Source organism: Lithobates pipiens, unplaced genomic scaffold (assembly GCF_037356315.1).
Source record: "Lithobates pipiens isolate NorthernLeopardFrog02 unplaced genomic scaffold, aLitPip1_a1.2 Scaffold_13, whole genome shotgun sequence".
Lineage (NCBI taxonomy): Eukaryota > Metazoa > Chordata > Amphibia > Anura > Ranidae > Lithobates > Lithobates pipiens.
The window spans coordinates 421,537,604-421,564,997 of NW_027507718.1; the positions used below are offsets into that span (position 1 = coordinate 421,537,604).

The following is a 27,394-nucleotide window of genomic DNA, read 5'->3' on the forward strand; positions in this document are numbered from 1 at the left end:
GGATTTGCAATTAGCAGACCTCCAGCTGTTGCAAAACTAAGTCCCATCATGCCTCTGGGTGTCATGCTTGTGGCTGTCAGTCTTGCTATGGCTCATGGGACTTGTAGTTTTGCAACAGCTGGAGGTCCGCTAATAGCATATCCCTGTTGTAGAGGTTACATAGTAGGTGAGGGTGGGGGAAAAAAACAAAACAAAAAAACCCATCAAGTCCAACCTATATGTGCGCTTATATGTCAGTATTACATTGTATATCCCTGTACGTTGTGTTTGTTCAGGTGCTGATCTAATAGTTTCTTGAAACTATCAATGCGATCACCGCAGCTGTGGAAGGGAATTCCACATCCTTGTTGCTCTTACAGTAAAGAACCCTCTACATAGTTTAAGGTTAAACCTCTTTTCTTAGAATTTTAAGGAGTGGCCACAAGTCTTGTTAAACTCCCTTCTGCAAAAAAGTGTTATCCCTATGGCGGGGTCACTAGTATGGTATTTGTATACTGAAATCATACCCCCCCCCCCCCACCCAAGCATCTCCTCTCCAGAGAGAATAAGTTCAGTGCTCGCAACCTTTTCTCATAACCAATATCCTTCAGACCCTTTATTAGCTTTGTTGCCCTGCTTTGTACTCACTACATTTCCAGTACATCCTTCATGAGGACTGGTGCCCAGAACTGGACAGCATACTCCAGGTGCGGCCCGATCAGAGTCTTGTAGAGCGGGAGAATTATCATTTTTATCTCTGGAGTTAATCCCTTTTTTAATGCATGTCAATATTCTGTTTGATTTGTTAGGACCCCCATGTCCTTTTACATCCTAGATTCCCCAAGAGGTTCTCCCCCCAGTGTATAGAGATTGCATTCATATTTTTGCCACCCAAATGCATTATTTTAAATTTTTCTACATTGAACCTCATTTTCCATGTAGTTGCCCACCCCATTAATTTGTTCAGATTTTTGCAGGGTTCCAACATCCTGCGGAGAAGTTATTGCCCTGCTTAGCTTAGTATCGTCCACAAATACAGAGATTGAACTGTTTATCCCATCCTCCAGGTTGTTTATGAACAAATTAAATAGGATTGGTCACAGCATAGAACCCTGGGAGATCCCACTACCCACCCCTGACCATTCCGAGTACTCCCCCATTTATCACCACCCTCTGAATTCGCCCTTGTAGCCAGTTTTCAATCCATGTACTCACCCTATGGTACGGACCTTACTTTGTACAGTAAACATTTATGGGAAACTGTCAAATGCTTTTGCAAAAAATCCAGATACACCATGTCTACGGGTCTTCCTTTATATAGATGGCAACTCGCCTCTTCATAGAAGGTTAATAGATTGGTTTGGCAAGAATGATTCTTCATGAATCCATGCGGATTACTGCTAATGATACTGTTCTCATTACTAAAATCTTGTATTTAGTCCCTTATCCCCTCCAGGTTAATATGGAGACAGCAGTGTCAAACATCACAATGAAGGAACTGTAAAAAAACACTATAAGGGCTAAGACACTACTGTATTGCATAGTATAAAGTCCCGTTACAGGTACAGGCTGGATACCCGTTTTTTTTTTTTTAATGTACTGCAAGTAATCAAGAGCTAGGGAAAATACAGAGAAGGAAGGGAGGGATTACAATGCTGGCTAGTGTGGGCCTGTGAGAAGAGCAGAGAGAGGTTAATCTCAAGGACAGGTTTCCAGTAGGGCCTTGCTCTCATTGGAATAAACTAACATGTTCCAGAGCAGCCACATTTTTGTGTAGCACTGTGTAGCACTCCCGTCTATTCTGAGCGGTAAGCACCAAGTCTTCCAGAGTATGGATGTCCTCTAATTCGTTGACCCACACAACGAGATAGGAGGATTGGGGTCTTTCCATCGCAAAGCGATGCAGGCTGTCAGCATTAAGTAAAATGATAGGTCTTAGCAGGAATGTCACAACAATGGAGAAGGAATAAAGGCAGGTTTCTCTGGAACAGGATAGTCCGTAAAGTTTTGTAGAAGTCTCGATACTTCCCCCCCCCCCCCCCGAATAATAGTCTAATTTCAGACAGGATCAAAAAATGTGTAATAACATCCCCTGTTCACCTCAGCATCGATCCAAGGTTTCAGGGAAATACTGTTGCGGGTACCATTATACAATGGGTATAGAAAATAATTGCCCCCTGTTAAAATAATCACATTTTGTTGCTTTGTAGCCTGAAATGAAGACAGTTTCTGTTTATCCAGCTGTATTATAGCTCAACTTATAAGATACAAGTGAAAGATATGAAACCAACATGTCAAAAAACAAAATTAAAAAAACAAACAAAAAAAAAAACAGAAATCAGTGTTGGAAAAAGGATCACCTCCTTGTGCCAGTATTTTGTTGAACCACCTTTGGTCTACTGACTTTGCACAACGAGAATTTATAATAATATTTGCCCAATCATCTTTGCACGACTGCTCAAGTTCAGTAAAATTTGATGGTGACCGTTGGTGGACTGCAGTCTTCAAGTTGTTCTACAGATTTTCAATGGGGTTTAATTCTGGGCTCTGATTAGGCTATGCAAAGACAGACATTCACCTTTTTCTCCTTCAACCACGGTGTGGTAATTTTTTGCTGTGTACTTTGGGTCATTGTCATGTTGGAAATTAAACCTTCTTCCCATTGATAACCTTCTGATTTTCCTCAAGAATTTGACGAATTTGCCTTATCCATTTTTTCTTCTATTAATGTAGGAATGGTGTTATTTGAATGGTGACCTGTATTGGATTTCCGCCCGACAAATAGTTTGGTGTTGAGGCCAAATAATTAAATTTTAGTCTCATCTGACCAAAACACCTTTTTCCGTGCAGCCTCAGAATTTTCAAGGTGCGTTTTTGTCAGTCGTGTCTGCATGCGGCTTTTTTTTCTTGCAACTCTCCCATACAAGCCAGAATTGGAGAATTTGTGATATTGTTGTCACATGAACACTCATCTTAAATACCTGAAACTGCTTCAGAGTTGATGCAGGCCTTGTTAGCCTTTCATCCAGTTTGGAGCGATGTCCTGATCCAGGGAGGGTATGTTTTGTACCAAATGCCCTCCGCTTCCTAATAATATACTGCACTGTGCTTCTAGGCATTTATATATATTATATGAGTTATATGAATGATAAACACAAAACTTTTTTCAGTCATGGTTAGCGTTAGGCTGAAGCCATTTATTAACAAATCAACAGTTTTTACTCTTTAATTCATAGCCACAACAAAAACTACCCAAATGACCCTGATCAAACGTTTACATACCCCAGTTCTTAATACCATGTATTGCCCCCTTTAACATCAATGACAGCTTGAAGTCTTTTGTGGTATTTGTGGATGAGGCTCTTTATCATCTTCTCAGATGGTAAAGCTGCCCATTTCTCTTGGCAAAAACTTCAGGTTCCTGTAAAATCTTGGGCTGTCTTGCATGAATTGCACGTTTGAGATCTCCCCAGAGTGATATTGAGGTCAGGAGACTGAGATGGCCCCTCCAGAGCCTTCACTTTATTCTGCTGTAGCCAATGACAGATCGACTTGGCCTTGTGTTCTGGATCATTGTCATGTTGGAATGTCAAAGAACATCCCATGTGCAGCTTCCTGGCTGATTAATGCAAACGTTCCTCTAGAATTTTTTGATAAAATACTGCATTCATCTTGCTATCAATTTTGACCAAATTTCCTGTGCCTTTGTAGCCCACACATCCCCAAAACATCAGCAATCAACCTCCGTGTTTCACAGTAGGAGTGGTGTACCTTTCATAAGCCTTGTTGACTCCTCTCCAAATGTAGAGTTTATGGTTGTAGCCAAAAAGTTCAAACTTTGTTTGAGGCTTGTCTCTGTGCCGTTTGGTGTATTATTTGCAGGATACTTTGTGGCATTTGCGTAGTAATGGCTTTCTCCTGGCGACTAACCATGCAGCCCATCTTTCTTCAAGTGCCTCCTTATTGTGCATCTTGAAACAGCCACACCACATGTCAGAGTCCTGTATTTCACCTGAAGTTATTTTTGGGTTTTTCTTTGTATCTTTGGGTACAGCGTCGCACGACTGCACATTTGTAAGTTAAAACGATGCAGTGCCGTATCGCAAAAAATGACCTGGTCAGGAAGTAGGTGAAACCTTTCAGGGCTGAAGTGGTTAGAGTAGAAGTTCAGCCAAAAACTAAACCTACTGGCAGGTACATTGTAAGAATAATCTAACCCTTTTAAGCAAAAATTGCTTTACATACCTTCTCTGCAGCCAATACGGTCTGGTCCCACGCCGAGCTGTCAGCGGTGGCTTCTCTGTGTAGGCTTGTGCAGAAGAGGCAGCTGGCAACGGGAGGCCCATAGTAAGTTTATGGGTGACGTCACTTCCTAGGCATTTCATAGACATTGTCCGCTGTCTCTGCCAACTAGCATCACCCACTGGAGACCAGAGTGATTTTTGCTTTACAGGCTTAGAAAGATTAGTCTTAGAATGAGGCCGACAGTACATTTAGGAGTTAGTTTTAGGCTGCATTTCTACTTTAATTAAATTCCACAGAATATCACAATATGTATACATGATATAAAAACTTACCTTCAGTATATTCAGAGAGCACCATTTCTATCAAGGAAGGTTCCAGATTGGGGAACATCTCACACATACTTCTGAGCATCTCCTTCCTGTTACCGCTCATTGCTGGTGGAAGGGGCAATGTTGCAGAAGATGAAAGGGACACAGGGATGTTGGGGTTTGAAGTCTTCTTTTGAGGACTTAGGGACAAACTCCTCCTTTTTCTAGGCATCTCCAAACTAAAAGCGTCCAGTCATATTTTGCCTTATTTAATTTTCATTGTGAACATTTATTGATAGCTGAAAATATAAAATAATTCACTTTTTTAATATAAATATATGCATGTTTTGAAATCATTTACTGGAAAGAAGATTTGAGAGTCTGACCCCTTTTGGGATTTGTTATGATGTAAAGGGGATCTTTTTTTGTTTTGTTTTTTACATGTGCTGTGCAGTCACAAGCAATGATTGCAATGCTTAAAGGGCAAGTCCACTTTTCTGGTAAAAATAGAGCAAATGGAAGAAAAAAAAAAAAAAAAACACAACACACTTAATAGAGCATAGACAATTGCTACACAAGTCATATTGTAATTTAAAAGAGAAGTGCAGGATTTCAAAATAATAAACATTCATACTCACCTTGGTGGATGAAGCACTGATCCGATGCAGCCATAATTCTCGTGCGGGTCACAGGAATGTAGAACTAAGTGCATTCCTGCAACCCACAGCTGAATTATGGCAAAGAGCGCTCTGGCCATACTTTGCCTTTAATGTTATTAAAGAAGAATTCCTGTCAAATACCAACAATACCTAAACCTGTTTCCACCCCCATTCTAAGACAATTCTGACAGTCGCTGGAGAGATCATGTGACTGGACTGCAGCACCCTCTGAATAGGCAAGTATAGACATATTTCCTTTACAAGGTAGTTAGAATAGGGTTAGCAGGTTGGAGTGGGAGCAGGTTTAGGTGTAGTTAGTATTTTAATGGAATGCGACTTTAAAAATTACCTTTCCTTTTCAATCTGCAGCACTGTAATTTTCTGTAAAATGCAATGTAATATGGCAGTGATTGTGAACCTTGGCACCCCAGATGTTTTGGAATTACATTTCCCCATGATGCTCAACTACACTGCAAAGTACATAAGCATCATGGGAAATGGAATTTACAAAACATCTGGGGTGCCAAGGTTCATCACTGTAATATGGCAACTTGGAGGTGTTCTGTACCCCATTGGTGTTCAAAACACCTCAGAAAATGAAATTTCCTGCTTTAGTGAAGAACTCTGTACATAGGTACAAGTCAGACTTTAGGCATCTTCTGCAACAGAAATTTTATTTTTGGGGAGATGCTCCCTAAATGTTATCAACGTCCAAAAGGTAATGTATGCAGCCACGGCAACTTTGCTCAAAAGAACAATGAAAGTGTGCCAGCTAATTAAAATGAATTAGTCACTCTTATTCAGAATCCATATCCAAAAATACAAGTGGAACAAACCGCTTTTTCTTCAGAGCAGAAACAGGTAGGAATCGGCAACAAAATTTGTTAATATATTTACAGTGTACATTATTTTATTTTTATTTTATTTTTTACAATAAAAATGCAGAATTACCTTATTTAACCACTTCAATACTGGGCACTTTAACCCCCTTCTTTCCCAGATCAATTGTCAGCTTTCAGCGCTGTCGCACTTTTAATGACAATTGCGGGGTCATGTAACACTGGACCCAAATTACATATTTTAATTTATCACACAAAATAGAGCTTTCTTTTGGTGGTATTTAATCACCACTTTGGTTTCTTTTTTTTTTACACTACAAAATTAAAAGACCGAAAATTAAAAAGAGGAAAAAAAAAATTATATATATATATATATATATATATATATATATATATATATATATATATATATATATATATATATATATATATATATATATATATATATATATATATATATATATATTTATATTTATATTTTTTTTTTTTTTTTTTTTCTTTTCTTAGTTTGTTATACAATTTTGCAAATAAGTAATTTCTCTTCAGAAATTGACCAAAAATGATGCTGCTACATTTCTTTGGTAAAAATAACCCAAATCAGGGTTTGTTTGGTGTTGGTGGTGATGGGGGACAGACAGATGTTTTGTGCACTGTGACAGATGTTTTATGGGGACACTGACAGGTGTATCGGTGGTACTTGGTGTACTGTTTGTGGGGGGGCCCAGCTCTCTGTATAAAATCATCCTCACACAGAGAACTGTCACAGAGCTGCAGCTTCCCCCACTGAGCTCGGCAGGGAGAACTGTCACAAACACACGTCTGTTTATGCTGTGATTGGACACAGCCATCACATGATTGGGAGGGCCAATATCCCAATCTCTGCTCATCATAAGGATCACAGGATCGAGCCGCAACGCAGCTTATGTGCTGTAGCCGGGTGGGAGGTGGTTAAAAAGTGTTGGTTTACAATAGGTTAAAATTGTTTGTAAACCACAAATAAAATAAAAAAATTGCAGCCTTACAGTGTTGCTTAATAAGATAGTAACAGCAATGTTATTTAATCCTTTCTGTGTAGTATATTACCTGGTTGATTCTGCCTGTGCCTCTGTTCCTGTGTGTAAACTGACCACGGCAAACATGGCTGCTGATACATGAGTGCATGGTCAGTTTATGCCTTTTGTCATTCCTTCTCTGTGTATAGACATGCTGTGCAGGAGTACAGTGTGTTTATTTTCCACCTTCATGTTCTGTAGTCTGTGTTAACGTGCACCCCTCTCCACCCCTCCTGCCTTGATTGAAAGTTGATTCCCCTGCAGCTGCTCCTCCCCTCCTCTTTGTTAAAGCTGCCATGTTATATATGTCAGCAGAGGAATATCAGCCCCTCCCAGATGAGTCCCTGTACTAAGGAACAGCAAACCAGTAATCACTTGACAACATTATAGGATGACCTCAAAAAGGTATTGAGACATTTAAAAAAAAATAAACACACTGCTAAACTTAAATGTTAGAATGGATAATGTGATACACTGCTGACTTTACAGCTACGTTGAATCTAACTAGGTGTATGCCACCTCCTGGATTTATCTCTAATATACATTTGATGGTTTTACTGAGCGCTGGGAGTACATGGATGCGGTATAGTACAGCTTTCTCTATATGATGCAGAAGCTGCAACGTGGTGCTCTGCACGCCCCTATCCTCCTCCTACCCAATCATGGAACACTTTACATTATGTAAACCCATTCACAAAATACAAAGGCTTATGTGAATGGACAGCAGAGGGGAGGGACAGGCCAGCAGACAACAGCCATATCTCTCCAGAGATTGCTTCACTCCCATCGTTCATTTAGACTATGAATTGTAAATAGTAACGGAATTCCTAGAGTTCTTCTTTAACACAAGTGGCATACGCAATAGCCAAAAGAGAAACAACCAGAAGCAGGTTCAGAGGTATAATGTGTACATATTTTAACTTTTTGGATATACTGGAACAATGTACATTTTTTGCACCAGAGCTGAATAAAAGGTAATGAGGCAGTCAACTTCGAGCAGAACTAAACCCATTGAATTTTTTTTTTTTTTTTTTTTTTTTTAACAAAAGTTAAATTCAAGGCATGCTGTGAACGATAACTGTCACAACTGCATGTGCTCTCAACTCAACTGTAAAACTAAACTAAACAAAAGAAAAAAAAAAAAAAAACTAAACTAAAAATGTAAAACTAAATGACTGATAACATGCAGAACGATGGCTAAAGCAAATCAAACTGAGGCTAAGATGGCAGCTTTCTTGGTTGTAAATGATAGGAGGGTTTAATGCCACTTATCACAAGCCGAAGTTAGAAGCTGATTGGCTACCATGCAGAGCTGCACCAGAAGTTGCACTCTCCAGTTTTAGTAAATCAACCCCAACGTCTCACTTGCCAATACCCCTTTAGGTCTATTGCCAGGGCCTTTAGTAGACACATAAATCTGTTCAGGAAATCAGCATGCATTTTGCAGCTGGCAGGTAAGCTCAAGCAATTCCTTTGTACTTAATATCCAAGAATTTTCAATACCTTGAAACAAAACTGGACAATCAGATCTTGCTATGAACTGAAAAAAAAAAAAGCCAAACTTTTACCTTATTAAAAAGAATTAGCACAGCAAGTTATTTATGAAAAAAATAAAATAGTCAGTTAAAAGGTTATGAAAATTCCTTACCGCACAGACAAAATGCAGCTCTCCTTCAAATTCTCAGCTTGCACACCAACATCAACTCTCTTATCAGTGAGCAGCAGTCTGCAGTCAAGGTCTCCTGTGAACATACCAACAGAACACATTACCAACAGACCTTTGTCCAAACAGCTGCTAAGCTTTATGTCAGACAGATGCTTTTTGTAACATATCTAACAATATGTAAACGTATGTAAAAGTTTTAACTATAATTTGATAAACGCCATAGCTCTCATAGAAATACCTGAACAGTTTTTCTGTTCCTAGTGGCAGGAACATGGCGCTTACCAGGATTTTGTATGTAGAAGTAGAAGTCCAAGCATACAGCAAAATATACAAATGAAATCCTATTGGTCTGACCCATCTTACTTGCCAAAAGCTTTTCATTCTGTACATCTAATCTTGTAAGCTTTTTTTTTTTTTAACCCTGTCAGCCATGATTGTGACCTCACTTTTTTCAACTTGCAGGAAAAGCACATGGCTTTAACCTGTCCCATGAAGAGGTTATGGATGTCTAAATATGCAGGTCAAATTTCAATGTCTTTTTTTCAAAGACACTTAAAGAGGAAGTAAACCCTAATGGGTTTACTTCCTCTTTCATTCCCTGCAAAGGTAAACCATAATGGACTACTATGCATCGCATAGTAGTCCATTATGTGTCACTTACCTGAAACAGGAGCCAGCGAAGTCACTGCTGTCCCCTGTAGTCCGGCGCATCCATCTTCCCGGTGGGGTCTCGCAGCTCTGCCGCTGTCATTCGGCGAAGCCGTGATGACGTCACTCCCGCGCATGCGCACGGGAGCCGACACACGCAGCATCTTCGTCATGGACGATGCCGCGCTCAGTGCGCCTGCGCGCCGCTGTCTACGGCGCATGCGCCGTTGACAGCGGTGCCTGTCTTCGGGCAAATATCTCCTTAAACCGTGTAGGTTTAGGAGATATTTCTTGGACCTACAGGTAAGCCTTAATCTAGGCTTACCTGTAGGTCAAAGTGTGTTGTAAGGGTTTACAACCACTTTAAGGCTTTTTTCTGGTACATGGTTTTATTATAGATCACAGGAGTGCCATACGTTCTACACTCCTGTGATCCATCTAAGCTGAAGCATGATGTCTCAGCCTCTCAACAATCTGCTGAGAGCCTGAGCCAGCCCCTCCCACCCCCTCCACAACCCAGTGCTCAGTTCTCAAGTGGGACAGATGCAACATTGGATTGATGCTGCATCCACCAAGGGGAATATACATTTTTTTTTTGTTTTTAAAGTCCATACTTCTCTTAAATTTTTTTGCATACTGAAATTGTATCTGACAATTATGGCATTAAATAGAAGTGAACCGATATCTGCAGGCTGAAGGATCATATTTTGTGAATTACCATCCAGTCTAGATGGGATTACCATGTCATAGCCGATCACATGAACAGAAATCACTCTAATTCAGAGGTCTCAAACCGGCTGCCCTCCAGCTGTTGCGAAACTACAAGTCCCATGAGGTATTGCAAGGCTGACAGTTACAAGCATGACTCCCACAGGCAGAAGCATGATGGGACTTGCAGTTTTGCAACAGCTGGAAAGCCGCCAGTTTGAGACCCCTGCTTTTGGTTCCAGATTCTTGTTCGTGAGGACAGGAGCCATCAGTGACAACATAATCTGACAGCCATCAACAGGGCTGCTAGCTGTCAATGGGGTTAATAAGCATTCCCACAGGTCCAGGTTTTCTGCAGATTAAAGTGTGCCTGTGGGCAAACTTTTTCTTTGTTGTTGTGGATAGTGTGAGAAACAGTTATGCCGCATACATACAACCATTTTCTGATGGAGTTCGACTGAAACGGACTTGCCTACACACGTTCACACCAAAGTCCAATAGTTTAGAACGCGGTGACGTACAACACGTATGACAGGACTAGAAAAAGGAAGTTCAATAGCCAGTAGCCAATAGCTGCCCTTGCATCATTTTTGGTCCGTCGGAACAACATACAGACGAATGGTTTTCCCAATGGAAATATATTCTGTCGGAAAGATTTAAAACATGTTCCATTTCTAGGTCCGTCAGAATTTTCTAAAAAAAAGTCAGCTGAAGCCCACATACGATCGGAATTTTCAGATGAAATGATTCCGTCTGACTTTTTCTGCCGGAAAGTCCGACCGCGTGCACACGGCATTAGACCCTCTTAGAGGAGTTGTAAAGGCAAAAGTTGTTTATCCTAAGGGCCGGTTCACACTGCGAGCCGCAGCGAGGCGTCTCCGACTTCCTCGCCGCGACTTGCAGGGGGGGTCAGCGGCGACTTGCAGAGGACTTCTGCATAGAAGTCAATGCAAGTCGCCCCCGAAGTCGCCCCGAAGTAGTACAGGAACCTTTTTTCTGAGTCGGAGCGACTCGAGTCGCTCCTCTCAGAACGGTTCCATTGTACTCAATGGGGACGACTTGCGGGAGCGAGGCGAGGCGAGCCGTGTCGCCTCGCCTCGCGCCGCAGTGTGAACCGGCCCTAATGCATTCTATGCATTAAAGCAGAGTTTCACCCAGTTTTACAAGGTGGTCTTAAACTAAAGACCATCCCTCATTTTTGGATATCAATTTTTTTTCTGTTAACCTTTTTTGAAGTACATAGTGTACTTCCATCCTAGCCCAGCTGCAGCGCAGTAAGTCATGTCCTCTTCTGCCCACGAGCGCTCCTTCTCCCCCGCTGCCTTCTGGGACTTGTGTATGTGTCCCAGAAGAAAATGGGGACATTCAGAAAGCACCGTGTGAATTGCAAATGCACAGTGGGAAACTGCTGGTGAAGCCTGAAGGCTCCACTGCTGGATTCCCTTAGGGCCGGTTCACACAGCGAGGCGATGCGAGGCGACACGGCTCGCCTCGCCTCGCTCCCGCAAGTCGCCCCCGTTCTGTACAATGGAACCGTTCTGAGAGGAGCGACTCGAGTCGCTCCGACTCAGAAAAAAGGTTCCTGTACTACTTCGGGGCGACTTCGGGGGCGACTTGCATTGACTTCTATACAGAAGTCCTCTGCAAGTCGCCGCTGAGGTCCCCGCAGGTCGCGGCGAGGCAAGTCGGAGACGCCTCGCCGCGCCTCGCTGTGTGAACCGGCCCTTAGGCTGCATTCACACCTGAGCGTAGCGTGTTTGAACGTTTTTACCGGCGTTTTGTCGCTCGACAACGAGCGTTTTGTCACACTACAACGCGCGACAACGAGCGTTTTGTCACACTACAACGCGCGACAACGAGCGTTTTTTAACTTCGGCGTTTTTTTTCAGCCAATAGGAAAAATATTTTTCATCTGCTTATTTTTTCTTGAGCAGATACAGCGTCAAAACGCCCGTAGAAACGCTCGTTGTCGCGCTAAACGCTCGATTCAAGCGTTTCCATTAGTTTCTATGGGAATGAAAACGCCCAAATCAGCCCAATTCGCGCGACAAAAAAGGGTCCGGAACTTGTTTGAGCTTCAGGCGTAGGGCTTCAGGCGACATGGAGTGGAGATGTGAACCATCTCCATTGAGAATAATGGATTTTTTCCCCTCCAGCGTTTTGTAGCTTCAGGCGTAGGGCTACAAAACGTTCAGGTGTGAACGGGCTGTAAGTTACAATGGCAGCGCCTGCACCCGATCCAATAGACGGATCGGCCTTGGGGGGCCCGACATCTTGGGCTGCCTTGACAGGTAAGTGTGCTTATTAAGAGTCAGAAGCTACAGCATTTGTAGCTGATGACTTTAAAAAAAAATAAAAAGAGCTTAGAGGGTGGAACGCTGCTTTAAGACACAGCAGCGGCTTCTGTGGCTGTCAGTCATTTACCCAATTAGGAGAGATGGGGTGGGACCAAACAGCAGTTCCATGTCTGAATAGACACACATAGCTGTAGCTTGGCTCAGGTGGCCCAATAGCAAGCTGCTTGCTGTGTGGGGGCACTCGACAGGAGGGGGGGGCCAAGAGCTCCGAGGGGGGACACGAGAAGAGGAGGATCCAGGCTGCTCTGTGCAAAACGATTGCACAGAGCAGGTAAGGATAACATGTTTGTTTTTGATTTTTTAAAACAAGACTTTACAATCACTTTAATTTTATTGTTGTCTGAAACCCCAAAACAGCAGTCTTAGATGTGGACGGGTCTACAGAAAACTCCTCCTCTCCAAGTAAAATGCAACGGATTTCTTTTTCTACTTTATTTTCTTGTGGTGATCCTGCCAGTAACAACGCTCACTTACTGTCCTATGGCAGCACAACAAAGACAGGACTGGTCTACAGAAACCTCCTCCTGTCCAGGAACAATGCAAATAAGACTGCAGCATTGGCAGAGAACCCAGACATTATCAGCTGACAGGATCAACAGTTTTTTTTCTCTTATCAGATATAACGAAAAGCTTTAATTGGCATAGTTAAAAGACTAAAAGGGACCAAAAAAGGAGTTCATTATTAGATTACATACCTTTTAACTGGTTTCTTATTAAATGTCACAGTCATCTTTAATTTAGAGACACACTAGCCCTTTTATTAACAAATGTATCAGTTTGAATGCCATGAAATGGTTTGAGTGGAGTTTGGGGGGGGGGACCCAATATAGACCAAAGAATTCTGGTCCCTTAAAGTTTTTTTTTTCTGCATTATCAAAATCAACCATTTTGCTGCCAGACCAATTTCTCCTTTTTTCACACACAATAAAATTAGCATTGTTGTCTTGAAATGTCAAAACGTACATATTTTCGGAACTGTAGAATAAAAAGATGGCAGTTGTAATGTTTAACAAATCAATATAGTAAATAATTCACCAACATTAATTTTATTGCACACAATATAACCTACATTTGTTTTGTAAAATATAAGATAAGGCTGTTTTGAATAAACAAATATATCAAATATCAAAATTGTATGTACCTACAAGACAGAGAAAAACCACATTACCTGAAATTGTGCATACGTCACAATTCACAGTTTAAGGCCCCTTTCACACATGTGGACCATTCAGATCCCGTCGAATGTCAGCGGTGACACGTCCGCCGACATCCAATCTGCCCCGATCCGATAAATCCAGACGGATGGATGTCCTATTTTCCATTCGCCTGCCGGATCGGATGAAAACAGACAGGCGGTCCGTAATAATCCGATCCCCCCATAGGGGAGAGCGGACTCTGACAGGTCCGTCCCTGCACAGAGTAAAAAGACGAACTTGTCATCCAACCGGCTCAGCAGGGATCAACAGAGCGATCCCCACTGAGCAAGCGGAGTAGTAAAAAACGGACTGCCCCGTGTGAAAGGGGCCTAAGGGCCATTCACATGGAAGTACATTGGGAGTCTATGCCCGGAAGTGGGTGCAAATACCTGTCTTAGACAGGTATCTGCACCCCCCTGAAAGGTGCCAAATGTGACACTGGAGAGGAGGGTGGTTCCAATGAGCGAAAGTTACACTTGAGGCAGGGTTCCCACTGCTGCGATGTCCGAGATCGGATGCGATTCATACCGCACTGCAGTGCAAACCACCTGCGATCTTTGTGCGATGCGATTTCAGCCATAAGGGCTGGTTCCCACTGCTGCGATGCAGGAACGCTGCAAATCTACTGCGGGTTCCTGCATCGCATGTCTCCTGGCGGCAGTTCACACTGCCCTATGCGAACTGCAGGGAGTGTCAGTTAAAAGTTAATGACACCCCCAACTCAGTTTGCATATCACAGTGCAATCTGCAAACTCGAACAGGAACCAGATCGCATGGTGAACACCCATGTGATCCGATTCTGCTGCAGACCAAAAAAAGGGTCCTGTACGAGTTTGGGCCGAATGCGATGCAAATTCAGCCATACTATCTTTATGGCTAAAATCGCATTGCACAGAGATCGCATGTGGTTTGCACTGCAGTGCGGTACGAATCACATGCGATCTCACATCCAATCTCAGACACCTGCCTTAGGGTGGAACTCTGCTTTACGTGGTTAAACTTTTCACTTACACAGGAAGTCTATTATACTGACAAATTGTTACAATGTTGGTACTTAAGTTCAACTAATAAAGAATGTTTTGATTCTTGATAGACTGTCCAATTTTTTTTTCTTCCTTGCTTTTGATGGTTGTGGCTTCAAAAGAGGGGGAGCAACAATTTGGAAAAAACAAAACAAACACACCACAATGGATTGCAGTGGACGAGCCACCACTGCCAGGGACACTACACTTTGTGTTTTAAATGGGCGTGTCACGCTGACAAATGTGCCAAAAGAAAAAAAAAAAAAAAATAAAGAAAAAAAAGAAAAAATCAGGGGGGGTAGTGACAGCCAAGGCTGGAGGCTCTGTTTGCAGGTAAGGACCTTGCAGAGGTTTGTTTGCGCCCCCCCCCCCCCCAAAAAATGTTTATCACCAGCCGCCACTGGTCACAATTGTCACCAAAACAGATGGATTTATTCTACCTAGCAGGGACAGACACAGCAATAAAAACAGGGTTTGTAATGTTATTCCATGGTATCCAAAACAAAGAAAAAAGTTACAGCTAGATATACAGTAGGGCTGCAACTAACAATTATTTTCATAATCGATTAGTTGACCGATTGTCGCTTCGATTAATTGGATAATAACAAAAAAAAAAAGGGTGGTGTATAATTTAATATGTAAAGATCATCAGACTCAGAGATCGCATTTTATGTGCCCTGCTCCTATATAATGTGCCCTGCTCCCACGTAATGTGCCCTGCTCCCACGTAATGTGGCTTGCCTCCCTGTAAAAGTTTACTTTAAACACCGCTTTCACACCAGGGCATTTTGCAGGCGCTATAGCATTAGAAATAGCGCCTGCAATCCGCCCTAAAGAAGCTGCACCATTGTGTGTAGGCAAATCAATTTGTGCCACCAGCGCAAGTGGTGCCGATTCTCCTGCTAAACACTAGCCTAGAAATGCTCTTCCTCCCACGACCACCGCTGCAAGGGTCGTTCTTCCTCCCACCGACCACCGCTGCAAGGGTCGTTCACCGACCACCGCTGCAAGGGTCATTCTTCCTCCCACCGACCACCACTGCAACTGCCATAACTCCACTCGACCAGAAGCGCAAGGGGTCACGTCTCTGCTGACCACCAATTTAAAACAGTATTAATACAAAAGAAAAAAATGAACAAACATATATAGCTTAGTTTACCAATCCATAAAGCTGATCTCTGAATTTTAGTAAAGTTTAAATAGTTCATTTGGACCAAGCTGGTCCAAATGAATAATTTACTTAACTAACTGATGCAGTAGTAGTAAACTGTATGTAGCTTCAGCTACGCATAATGTAGGACTCGACAAATCCCAGGCGTCACGTCCAGATGGCACCTGGGCTGCCACACGAATGCTTCTGCCCTGCTATGTATCCCAGACTCCACTTGCCCATCCCATTTGTGGGCCCACAAGTGACAGAGTGTGCCACCGGGAAGAGACGTGCATCTGCTCTCCTCCCCTTCTTGTTGCTGACCCGGAAGTAACCTGTATGACGTCACTTCCGGAGCCGTTGACAGTTTTCCTAGCCATAAAGGCAGGGAAAGAATGTAATGCAGTGCGATGTACAAACAATTGAGGCCTCCCATATAAACACACGTACAAAACGTAGGCATCGGGACACCTATGCCTGAAAACATTGATTGCAATATATGTTACATATTGGCATGCATGCCGTTCTAGCACCAGACCTCCTTCATAATGCTAAAGTGATTACCTATAGGGGGGGCGCCTGGGCTGCCACCCAAATGTTTCTGCCCGACTATGGATTCCGGGGGTCTGGTATGGCGTTTCTTTCCTCTTTTTTCTGCCAGCAATTCGTTTTTTTGTTACATTCCGCCATCAGCCAGCGGGGAACCCCACTGACAGCTAATGACTCATGGTATGTACTTTGGACGAATGCAGGTGTAATAATTGCCTTGATAGACATGCCTGTTAAATGAATTTCTCCTCTTGAATCTCTTTTTCAGATTGTAGTTATATCTGTTCTCCTATAAACAGGCCTCTGAAGAAGGGAATTTCTTCTTCTGTCAGGCTTCTGGAGCTCACATATAGGATTATAGAATCTATTTTGCTCAGAGATTTTGTGTGTGTGTGTGTGTGTGCGCACACACATACATTATCAATATTGTGTATGGACTTCTTTGTATATGTTGTTTTTCTCTTTTTTTTTTATGTAAAAAAAAAAAAAAATTTTGAATAAACATATTTCTTTTTATAAATAAACTGTTCGCCTTAAAAGTCCCACTGTACCGGGGGGTACTGATATCCCTTTCAATTAGGGATTTTCCAAAAATCGGTTGTTAAGGATGCGGCGGCTCGCTCCTTAGCAACCAGCTATTCACAGTGTGTTTAAAAGAGGAAAAAAAAAAAAGGATGCAAAAATGCATGAAAACGGCATGCAAAAATGCATCAAAAATGCGGGTTTAAAAACACCAATAGACAAAGACTTAGCTTAGACAAAGTCCTGACCAGATCCCCTGGGCTGGAGCACACCATTGCCCCCTTATTAGTGTCCACCTGTGTTACAAGTCCTTTTAGTTCTCCCATATAGAGGAGTGTATTTCTCCCATGGTCTCGAGAAGCAGGATCTTCCACTCTATGAATAGCGTAGGGGTACTTTGATGCAGTAGTGGCCATATGGTGCACCCAAATCCCCATATTTTTTGCCAAATATGTTCAGGTATTTTAACCTGCCTTGCACCACTTAACCTGCCTTTAACCACTTAAGGACCGCCTCCTGCACATATACATCGGCAGAACGGCACGGCTGGGCACAAACACGTACCGGTACGTTGCTCTTTAAGTACCCGGTCCTGAGCTCCGTGACTGTGGCCGCGGGACCAGTGGACCCGATCGCTGCTGGTGTCCCACGATCGGGTCACAGAGCTGAAAAACGAGGAGAGGTCTGTGTAAACAAACCTCTCCCCGTACTTCCTACAGTGGCTGTCACCAATCGTCTGTTTCCTTTTATAGGAAAAGGCGATCAGTGGCGTCACATGCCAGGCCATGCCCCCTACAAAAAACAAAACAAAAAAAAACACATAACGTCATACATAACCCCTACACTACCCCCCTAGTGGTTAACTCCTTCATTGCCTGTGTCATATACACAGGAATCAGTGCATTTAAAGTGGAAGTAAACTCCCCTATCGTTTTCAGCCAAGGAAGCTGCCATCTTTGCCTCCGTTTAATCTTCAACTGCTATGGTGCTGCACATGCGATTCGTTATGACACCAGCCATTAGATGGTTTGATAGTTTGGCTGAGAGCACAGCCAATGTGCAGTTAGCATTCCCGGCATGCCTTTTTTTTTTTTTTTTAACCTGTTTAAATCCATGGGTTTACTTCCACTTTAAATAGCACCGATTGCTGTATAAATGACAATGGTCCCAAAAATGTGTAAAAAATGTCCGATGTGTCTGCCATAATGTCGCAGTCACAAAAAAAAAAAAAAAAAAAAAAAAAAAAAAAAAAAAAAAAAAGGGGGGGGGGGGGGAAGAGGACGACAATTTTGTGTGGGACCCCACGACGCACGACCTCGCAATTGTCAGTTAAAGTGACGCAGTGCCGAATCGCAAAAAGGGCTGCAAATTGGTCCGGGGCTTAAATGGTAAATGTCATTTTTGTATGTGTGTGCGCTGTAATCTTTTGTTCTTTAAAAAACACCAACTGCGCCTGAAAACACATTAACCACAACAGCATAGACATGAATCCAGACTTAAGGATTGTTTATCTCCAATATATTATATTTTTGCTTTTGGGTTTAATAAGGAGACACCACTATAAAAGGCCGAGTTCTTCCTGGTCATGGTCATTGGTTCAAATGCCAACCATGGCACTACCTGCCTGGAGTTCGCATGTTCGCCCTTTGCCTGCGCGGGTTTTCTCTGTATACTCAGTTTACCTGTAAGCGTGTGTCCGCTCTCCTCCCTGCCCTATACCTTTAGGTGCTTTTCCAGTTGCAGGCCCGCAGATGGGCAAGCAGAGTCTGGGATACATTATAGGGGGGCGGGCACTTTACCTGCGTGCATGGAAGCAATCGGGCACCACCGGAGTCCCACCATAGCTTCCAATTGACAAGTGAGCCCTGCTACTTGCCCACAGCAGGGCTAAATGTAAGAAATAAAATTACCTTCCGCCGCCTGGGATTGTATGTCACAACATCGGGTGATACAAATTGTGTATCTCTGCAACAGTGAATGAGCCGACAAAAGCTAAGGCACCAGAACGCAATTTCTAGTTGCCATGGTGACTGGGATTCGATCAGCCAATGGGGACCTGGAAGTGACATCATACACGTCGCTTCAAGGTCAGGAACAAGATGGGTGGGGAAAACAAACGTGTGTCCACTCTCCTCCTTCCCCTCTACCTATGCCAGTCCTGCAGATGAGTACGCAAAGCCCAGGATACACAGCTGGTGTGTAAGCAATCGGGCAGCAGTGGAGCCCTCCAAATGCTTCCACCTGACAAGTGAGACCTGCTGGCTGAAGAAGGGTCAGGGGCACCGGCGTGGGACCCAAGGAGGAAGATCGGGCTGCTCTGGGCAAAACCATTACACAGAGCAGGTAAGTATAACAAGTTTGTTTTGTTTTTTTATTTAAAAAAAAGCTGTAGCTTTACAAACACTTTAAGCTGATAACACAATTGAAATTTCTTGTCTTTATTGAACACTTGGCACAGTATGTTAGGTGTGCCTCTGGGTGTACAGACAAAAGGACTGGAGGGAAATGACATCAGCCGCCCCTTCCTGAATTACCACTCCCAATTATTATCTTATGTCTGACTCAGGATTAAGCATGCGACACAAAATCAGGGCCGATACTACCACTAGGCAGCTGCCTAGGGTGCCCGGCCACTGGTGTTCCTACTCTCTTCAGCAAGCAACTAAGTCTTAACATCAGCAGGCAGCCGCTGCTCCATTTGCACATAGTGAAAGAGGTGCAGCGGTGGTGGAGCAGGGCCAATCCTAGGGTCACAGACCCCTGGGTGCAGAAATATTTCTGGCAGCCTCACATGGGTGTGGTCATCTAACTCCTCCCCTTTACAAATGTTTCTATGGCAACAAATCAAACACAGAAATGCGCCCCTAAGGAGTCTACAATACCCTGGGATCCTCCTATGATCTCTTAACAATAAAGAAAATACAGGAAGAGAGTACTCTAATGAGACCTGGAGGGGGGGTCTCTATAACAGACACAGATAGAAAGAGCCCCCAGACATACTGCAGGCATGAAACAAGACATGGTCAGAGGCCGCAGGCATTATACAAGAGATTAATGCCTCAAATGCAGCCTATCAGTGCCCACCAAATGCAGCCTACCAGTGCCCCTGGATCACACAGTGCGGCTACAATCGCCTACTGTCACTGAGCTTGGATTTGAATCTCCGGAGGCCACTGTAACAAAGTCCCCGCTTCCTATACCTCCTTGCGGCTCCTATGACACACGTCACACTGATTCTGTCTGTCGCTGTCTTGAAGGCAGGACATTGTTACAAGCCGCCGGGCATTTCAGACCAAAGCTCGTGCAGGGGCGTATCATGAAATCAGCATGCCTGTGTGCAAAATCCAAAGTGGGTCCCCCTGCAACGTGAAAGGGAAAAAAGTGGCACACTGAGCAGCATGCTGAAAAGTGGGTGTGGTTTAAGTTTCACTAAATATTGGGCGCTTCTTAAAGGGGTGTGCTTACATAGAGTGAGATTACTTACATAGTTCAGAATGTGTTAATGTTATAGAGTACCTGGGTCCTGGCGCTGCGGAGTGGAGTGGCACATGTGTTTCTTTGTTAAGAGACCCCCCCCCTCCCCCCAGGCCAGGGCCACTTAACCCAGGTACTCCCACTGCCACTCTTCACACCTAGGCTAGCTGGAGGGGGGGCTCTCTTACCAAAGAAACGTGCGTGCGTGCGTGCGTGTGTGTGTGTGTGTGCGCCACTCCACTCAGCAGGGCCACCAGGTACTCACAAGTTTGCCCTTTCCGGCCGCTACAGTCACCACCACAGTGTCAGTACAGGCTGAAGCAGCTTCCAATCCAGTCCTCATGTCGGTACCCAGCCCTCTCTTCACAGCTCCGCCCTTGCAATTTTGTAGAGTGACCCCCATATACCCCGCTTCTGGCACAAATGCCCCTCTCAGACAAAATCATCACTCCCCATATACCCCCTTCTAAAATAAACACCCGCCCCCCCCCCCCAAAACCCTTCCATTCACAAATTCTCTTACCCCCCCAATCCCTCCTCTGATCGAATATCCCCTCTCAGCATAACCCCCCCCCCCCCCAACTTACCTCTACCAGAAAAAATATCCCCCCTTCCAGCACCACAAATCCTCACCCCCAGTTTTATGAGGATTTGTGCTGGGGTTTCCCTTGCAGTACAAAGCCCCATCTCAGCACTAATCCTTCCTCAGAATAAACCCTTGCCTCCAACTCCCCTTTCCCAACTCAAATCCCCTCATTCCATCTTAACCCCCCCCCCCCCCCCCATCCCTCCTCTTAGCACAAATCCTCACCGCTAAATACATACCCCCTTCCAGCACAAACCCTTGCCTCCTTAACCCCCCCCCCCACAGCACAAATCATCCCGCCTTCCAGTATAAATCCCCCAAACTTCCCTTTCTTATATAACTTATGTGACTTCTCGTACCCCCCCCCCCCCCAAATCCCCCTCATCCCAAATCCTCCTTCCAGCAAAAATACTGCCCAGACTCCACCCTCCTTCTTACACCAATTCTCTTATTCCCCCAAATCTCCCCTACAAGCACAAATCCTACTCTCCCTGCCCCCCCCCCCTCCCCAGTAAACCTGTCCTCACCTCCAAAAGTCCTCTCAATCCTTCTGAGCACGAGTCTCCCTCAGTGCAGGGAGAGCTCCTTCTTCCCAGGTTCCTTCTGTTCTGTCAGAGCAGCCTGCTATGCTGTGACTTGTAGTTCCCTAGACTAGAGGACTGAAGAATGCCATCCTACTATGCTGGGACTTGTAGTGCCCCCTATGGGGGACTGAAGATTCCTCAGTCCCCCCACAGCCTAGGGGGCCACAAGTCCCAGCATAGGATGCTGCCATATCTCAGTCCCCCACAGAGGTCAATACAAGTCCAAGCACAGTGGGCTGCCATCAGTCCTCCACACACAGCATGAGGAGATTGCAGCCTACCACCCCCTCCCATACACTAACTCCCAGAGGAGAGCCCAGTAGTATTGTACAACTCACTTACCCCAGGCTGGTCTCTGCAGGCTCTGACAATCATACACTCAGGTGGATCAGTCTCCTCCATCTAGGGTTGTCCCGATACCATTTTTTTAAGACCGAGTACAAGTACAGATAGATACGTACACACCCCCCGTACTCGCCAATGGCATTTGATGGCTGCTGGTGAGGCTGCATTTGATGGACGCTTCATACAAAAAGTGAGGCAGGGCAAAGGGGGAGGAGCCAAGGGGGCAGCAAAATTAGGTTTCGCCTAGGGTGTCAAAAATCCTTGCAACCAGCCCTGCACAAAATGCAAACACGTTTTTTTATAAATATCTCATTCTTTATTATATTTGTTACTATGGTATCAGAGACTTACTGAAGGTAATGATACACCACCATGCTCTGTGTATAACTTCTCCTACAGACTGGCTGCTTGGAAACTGTCCCCTGATTACCATTCAGCAAATATTTCCATGTATACAAGTCTTGTCCTGGCTATGAGGTCCTGATAGCTGACTGTGGACAGATCACGGCGATCACATGGTAGGGACCAATAAGTACTGCAGATTCCCCCCCCCCCGCCCCCCCTTAGCTGTTGTCATTGTTTCCCATGGTTCTATGCATCTACTACACAGCCACCCTGTATACAGCTAAGTCCCATAATCCTCCCCGTCCACACAACCTACCCCTACCTCTCTCACAGCCCTTCTCCCCTCTCGTTATATTTACCTCCAGAGGGCTGACACTCCCACTCACCCCACGTCGCTGTCTCTGCACGTGAACGAGCCACACCGGACAATCGCCACCCAAATAAACAGGAACTTCAGCCAGCCAACCACAGGAGACCCGAGCGCCTCACGTGACCTACACCTTTTACGTTTAAAAGACAAGGGCTTCGCCGTACAATAACAATACGGCAGCTAAAGGCTGCGGAGAGGACGATCGCCCCTGCAGGCTTGGAGGAAGCCTAACGTGAGAGTTGTGTTTGAGGTTGTGAGCTGTGTGCTTGGGTTTGTTGTGCTGTAGCTGAGGAAATGTTACCATTAACTCCATGCACATAGTACTGCATAGCTCTTAACTGTCTCTGATTTCGAGGGACTGTCCCTGATATGGGACAATGTCCCTCTTTCCTCATTTGTCACTCATTTTGGTCTGATCTATATAGTCGTATATAAAATGCACTTTTTATCTATCAAAAAGTGTTTCGCAGTGCTAAACCTTTCATCTGATTTCTAAATTGCTGCATTTGTAAATCCAAAGCCAATATAAAGGAATAGTAGTAGTAAAAAAAAAAAAAAGCACTTGTGGGTTTAACTAATAATTTTTTTGTACAATTCTCCTTTAAGGGGGCGTGGCAGGGGGTGTGTCCTATGCCTACATACTTTTGCTGATAGGTGTCCCTCATTCTCATATCAAAAAGTTGGGAGGTATGGTACTGTAAGGGACTCATTTTGATGTGCTTGGAAATTTGAACACTTAATAATGTATCTATTACATTAACATGCATTGATGTGTATTTTATTGTCTTTGCGTCACAATAAAGTAGAACTATTGGCAAAACATATGATTTTCCCTTTAGATAGAGTAAGGGAGGGTTATAATGAGACAAAAGATGAATTACCCTTAATTCGTACCATGCCCTCTTATGTGAAGGATACCCGAGATATCATTAATCTTCTTTTGGTTTTTAGTTTTTGGTTTTCAAGTTATTAATACAAATCGTGTCGATTTACTGAAGGCTAAAATTACTAACGAGGGTGCTGATGGTTCTTATCGATGCCCTTTTGTTACTAACTTCTCACGCCAACATTTTAGCGTAAAAAATATTATGAAAAAATATGGCATATTTTGAAGAACGATAGGGTCCTGAATGCCATTCTACCAGATAAACCACTGGTGGTTTTTAGGGGGGTGCCCAATCTTAGAGATAAGTTGGCCCCTAATGTTTTGAACCCCCAAGGGAGAGATTAAATTTGTTCTCTGAACTCATAGGATATTATCAGTGTAGGAGATGCCAGGTATGCCAACTGAATTGATGCACTACAAGAAGGACCACTAGTTTTCCTCTTCCTGACTTTGAAAACTTTTTCTATTGATTCTTTTATTACCTGGTCCACTACTGGTGTTGTCTATATGCTTCAGTGTCGATGTGGCCTGCAGTATGTGGGCGGACCAAGAGCCCCTTACAGGTCCGTATCAATAAACATATAAACAACATCAGAAAAGGGTTCACTAAGCACTCGGTTTCCAAACATTAGCTAACTGTCCATAATAGGGATCCCTCTAACACGGTGTTTCTTGGAATTGACAAATATAGGCCGAATTGGAGGGGTGGTTGTTTGGTTGGTAGCATTTCTAGATTAGAGATGGCCTGGGTGCATAAACTAAAGAGCTACACCCCCTTTGGGCTGAATATCGATGTTGACGTCAATTGCTTCATTGATAATTCCTAGAAATGTATGGTTTACATTATTATCTTTATATTTATATGTATTTTCACATTTATATATATAATTTTATGTTTTTAATGTCAATATTCATCTATTTTTAGGAGTTTATTATTTGTTTTGTTTTAATTTTAATTTTTATTCTTTATTTTATTTTTTTTATATTTTTTTTATATTTAATTTTACTTCTATTCTTATTTTATTTCTTATATCTTTTATTTTTATTTATTTTTTATTTTTATTTTTCATATTTCAATTTTTCATTTTTTATTTTTATTTTCTTTTTTCTTTTTATTTTCTATATTTTATTTAATTTTTTTCATTTTTCCATTTTTTTTCTTCATTATTACATTTTGGGTGTTTGTGTATGTAGAATTGATGTTTTGCATATGGTATCGCCTAATGGTCTGACCTTTGGTAGGTTGCGGACCACCCATGTGGTATGTTTGATAAAGTGGGTTAATTTAGTGCTTTCATATATATGTCCCATAAAAATCTAATTTGGCAGGTTTGATCTCCCTTCAACGATGGAATCTTATTTTCTCCAATCATCTTCCAGGACGGCACACCTGAGAGATGACTGGTCCACCTGACAGGAAACACAATCAACAACAAGTTTAAAAGTTCCCACCCCTCCCTCAGACCCTCAGTTCTTGATTGTGTTTCCCACAGGATGGCAGCAAAACCAAGTTTCTCCTTTTTTGTTTTTTTCTGAGGGGTCTGGGACCCCGTTTTTCTCTAAACAGGATTATTTTTCCTGGGACTCAGACAGACAGGGTCTGTGATGGTCTCGTGTAACCCCCAGGGGCACCTGGGGGGGATAGGGTAATCCTCACTCAAGGTCTTTCCTCAGGAAAGCCTTGTTTTCAGCCGCAGGGGACAGGGGAGTTGTCCTAATCGTGCTGCTCCCCATTTGTGTTTGTGCCTTACCTAGAACTGTGTTCGTTGGTGGAGGCGGTGAGCTGCATCTTTCCAAGCAGTGCTGAACGCGGATGGCGTGCGTTCCAGCACTACTGCGCATGTCCGGAAGTTCGTCGAAAGACGCGTCACTTCCGGGCATCGAGTTTCCGGATAGAGGAGATCTCGCTGGGTCTGGACGCCGGCGTGCGTTCCAGCATCACTGCGCAAGACTGGAAGTCCAGCGGGAGGGCCCGACGTCATTTCCGGGCGACGGACCTCCAAAAAATGGCGCCAATCAGCGGTCATTTAAACGGCAGAGGGTGCAGTGGAAAGCACCCAGGCAGCATTTCTGGTAAAGCGCTTCATGCATTGCAGCATCTCCAAGACAAACAAGGGGAACGCTCAAGACAGCACCTGATCCAGCGATCCTGCAGGGCAGCTAAATCGCTATGGAAGTGGAAGGTCCGTCTGAGCAAACAGCCATTGAGGTCGCCACAGGAGGTGAGTGATCCAGCTGTGTTTTGTAGGGGCAGGGTACTCTGAGGCAGACCCCCCTTGCCCCTTTAGGACATGAGTAGCTAATTGTTTATTTTCTACTGTTTCCAGGGACTGAAGGCTCTACCCAGGGGTCAGCCTGTAGGTCTAAAGGAAAGGCTACTTCGAAGTCCAGGCGTTGTGGTTATTGTAATTCTAAATTGGCACAAGACCACAGCAAGCCTTTCTGCGAAAGATGTATCTTTAAGCTCGCAGGCAAGGAGACCACCCAGGTTGTGAAAGAATGTAGGCCCTTACAGTCAGAGATGTTAGCCACCCTCCAGTCTTTCCAAACTACTCTATTGAAGAGTCAGGATGAGGGTCCTTCTGGGAGAGAGACCCCTCATTCACAGGAAAACTTTTCCACATCTTATACGGAAAGTTCCCAGGGCCAGGTCTCCCTGTTGTCTGAGGTGGAGGAAGGTCAGGTCCCAGATTTTAGTTCTGGGGACGAAGATTCAGACCAGGATAGCCAGGGGGAGGCTAAGCCTAGGGGACTTTTGTTCTCGACTGAGGACATGGAAGGCCTATTAAAGGCCATTTACACCTCAGAAGATATCCAGGTCCCCTCTGCACAGGATAGGGTGTATAGGGGCCTAGGAAGGTTACAGGCCAGAACCTTTCCCATCCACCAGTCTCTGAAGGATATAGTCCTCAGAGAATGGAAGGAACCTGAATGTAAGCTCCTCAAACTGAAAGCTTGGAAGAGAAGGTGTCCCTTTAGGGATGAGGAGGAGGAGAAATTTTTTAAAACTCCTCGTTTGGATGCGGCCCTAGCACAGGTGTCTAAGAGGTCTGATTTACCCTTCGAAAGACTCTGGAAACATCCAGGATCAGATGGATAAAAAGTCTGAGGACATTACTCAAAAGGGCCTGGGAAGCGAATGGCGCCGGCCCTAGCCTCCGCCTGTGTAGCCAGAAATGCAGACGCCTGGCTTGGCAGATTGATGGATCACGTCTCCCGGGGTAAGGAGACTAAAGAAATTGTAGACTCGCTGGAGGTAATCAGTCGAGCGGTAGCGTATGTGGCAGATGCAGCGGTGGAGACTGTTAGGACCACAGCTAAGTCAGCAGCACTTCTAAACTCCACCAGGAGGGCCCTATGGGTAAAGACCTGGGATGGAGATTTCACTTCCAGGTCTCGCTTATGCGGCATTCCCTTTGAGGGTTCCCTGTTGTTTGGGTCAGGACTAGATCATATCCTGTCCCGGTCTACTGAAAAGGGAAAGAAGTTCCCTGTGAGGCCCTAGATGGAAAGGGGTAAGAGATTTTTTTTTCGAGGCCCCCACTCAAAGACTCATCATAAGGGGAAAGTTGAACAGAGGAAGAAGTGGAACCTTGGAAAGGGGAAAGAAAAAAGTGAAATTCTTTTCTCCAGTTCCGGAGCCTCTCAGAAAGAAGGCAAATGACGCCACCGTAAGGGTAGGCGCAAGACTCAGCGACTTCCTTCCCCAGTGGGAAAGGATTACACAGTCCATATATTTGAAATCTTTTAAAGGAGGGGTACAGACTGGAATTTCAGAGTCTTCCCCCACAGAATTTTCTTATTACCTTTCTTCCCAGGGACCCAGCCAGGGGGTTACTGGGAAATTTAAAGGAGCTGGCAGAGCAAGGGGTTATTGCTCCAGTACCAGCCAGTCAGTTGTCCC

At 44.0% G+C, this 27,394-nt stretch overlaps 1 protein-coding gene across 7 annotated transcripts in view; it reads right to left on the reverse strand.

Annotated features, from left to right (window-relative positions):
* Positions 1-22,751, reverse strand: part of N4BP2 (NEDD4 binding protein 2) — a 227,704-nt gene extending 204,953 nt beyond the window's left edge. For 2 of the 7 annotated variants that reach the window (XM_077477609.1, XM_077477605.1), the window contains exons 1-3: positions 22,594-22,751; positions 8,731-8,824; positions 4,557-4,831 (exon numbers count right to left, since the gene is read on the reverse strand). In XM_077477609.1, the coding sequence (XP_077333735.1) occupies positions 4,557-4,764 (208 nt within the window). In that variant the 5' untranslated portion in view covers positions 4,765-4,831; positions 8,731-8,824; positions 22,594-22,751. Of the gene's footprint in view, positions 1-4,556; positions 4,832-8,585; positions 8,623-8,730; positions 8,825-22,593 lie in introns of all 7 variants that reach the window. The other 5 variants (XM_077477607.1, XM_077477608.1, XM_077477606.1 and 2 more) reach the window with 5 other exon arrangements.
* Positions 22,752-27,394: the final 4,643 nt, after the last annotated feature.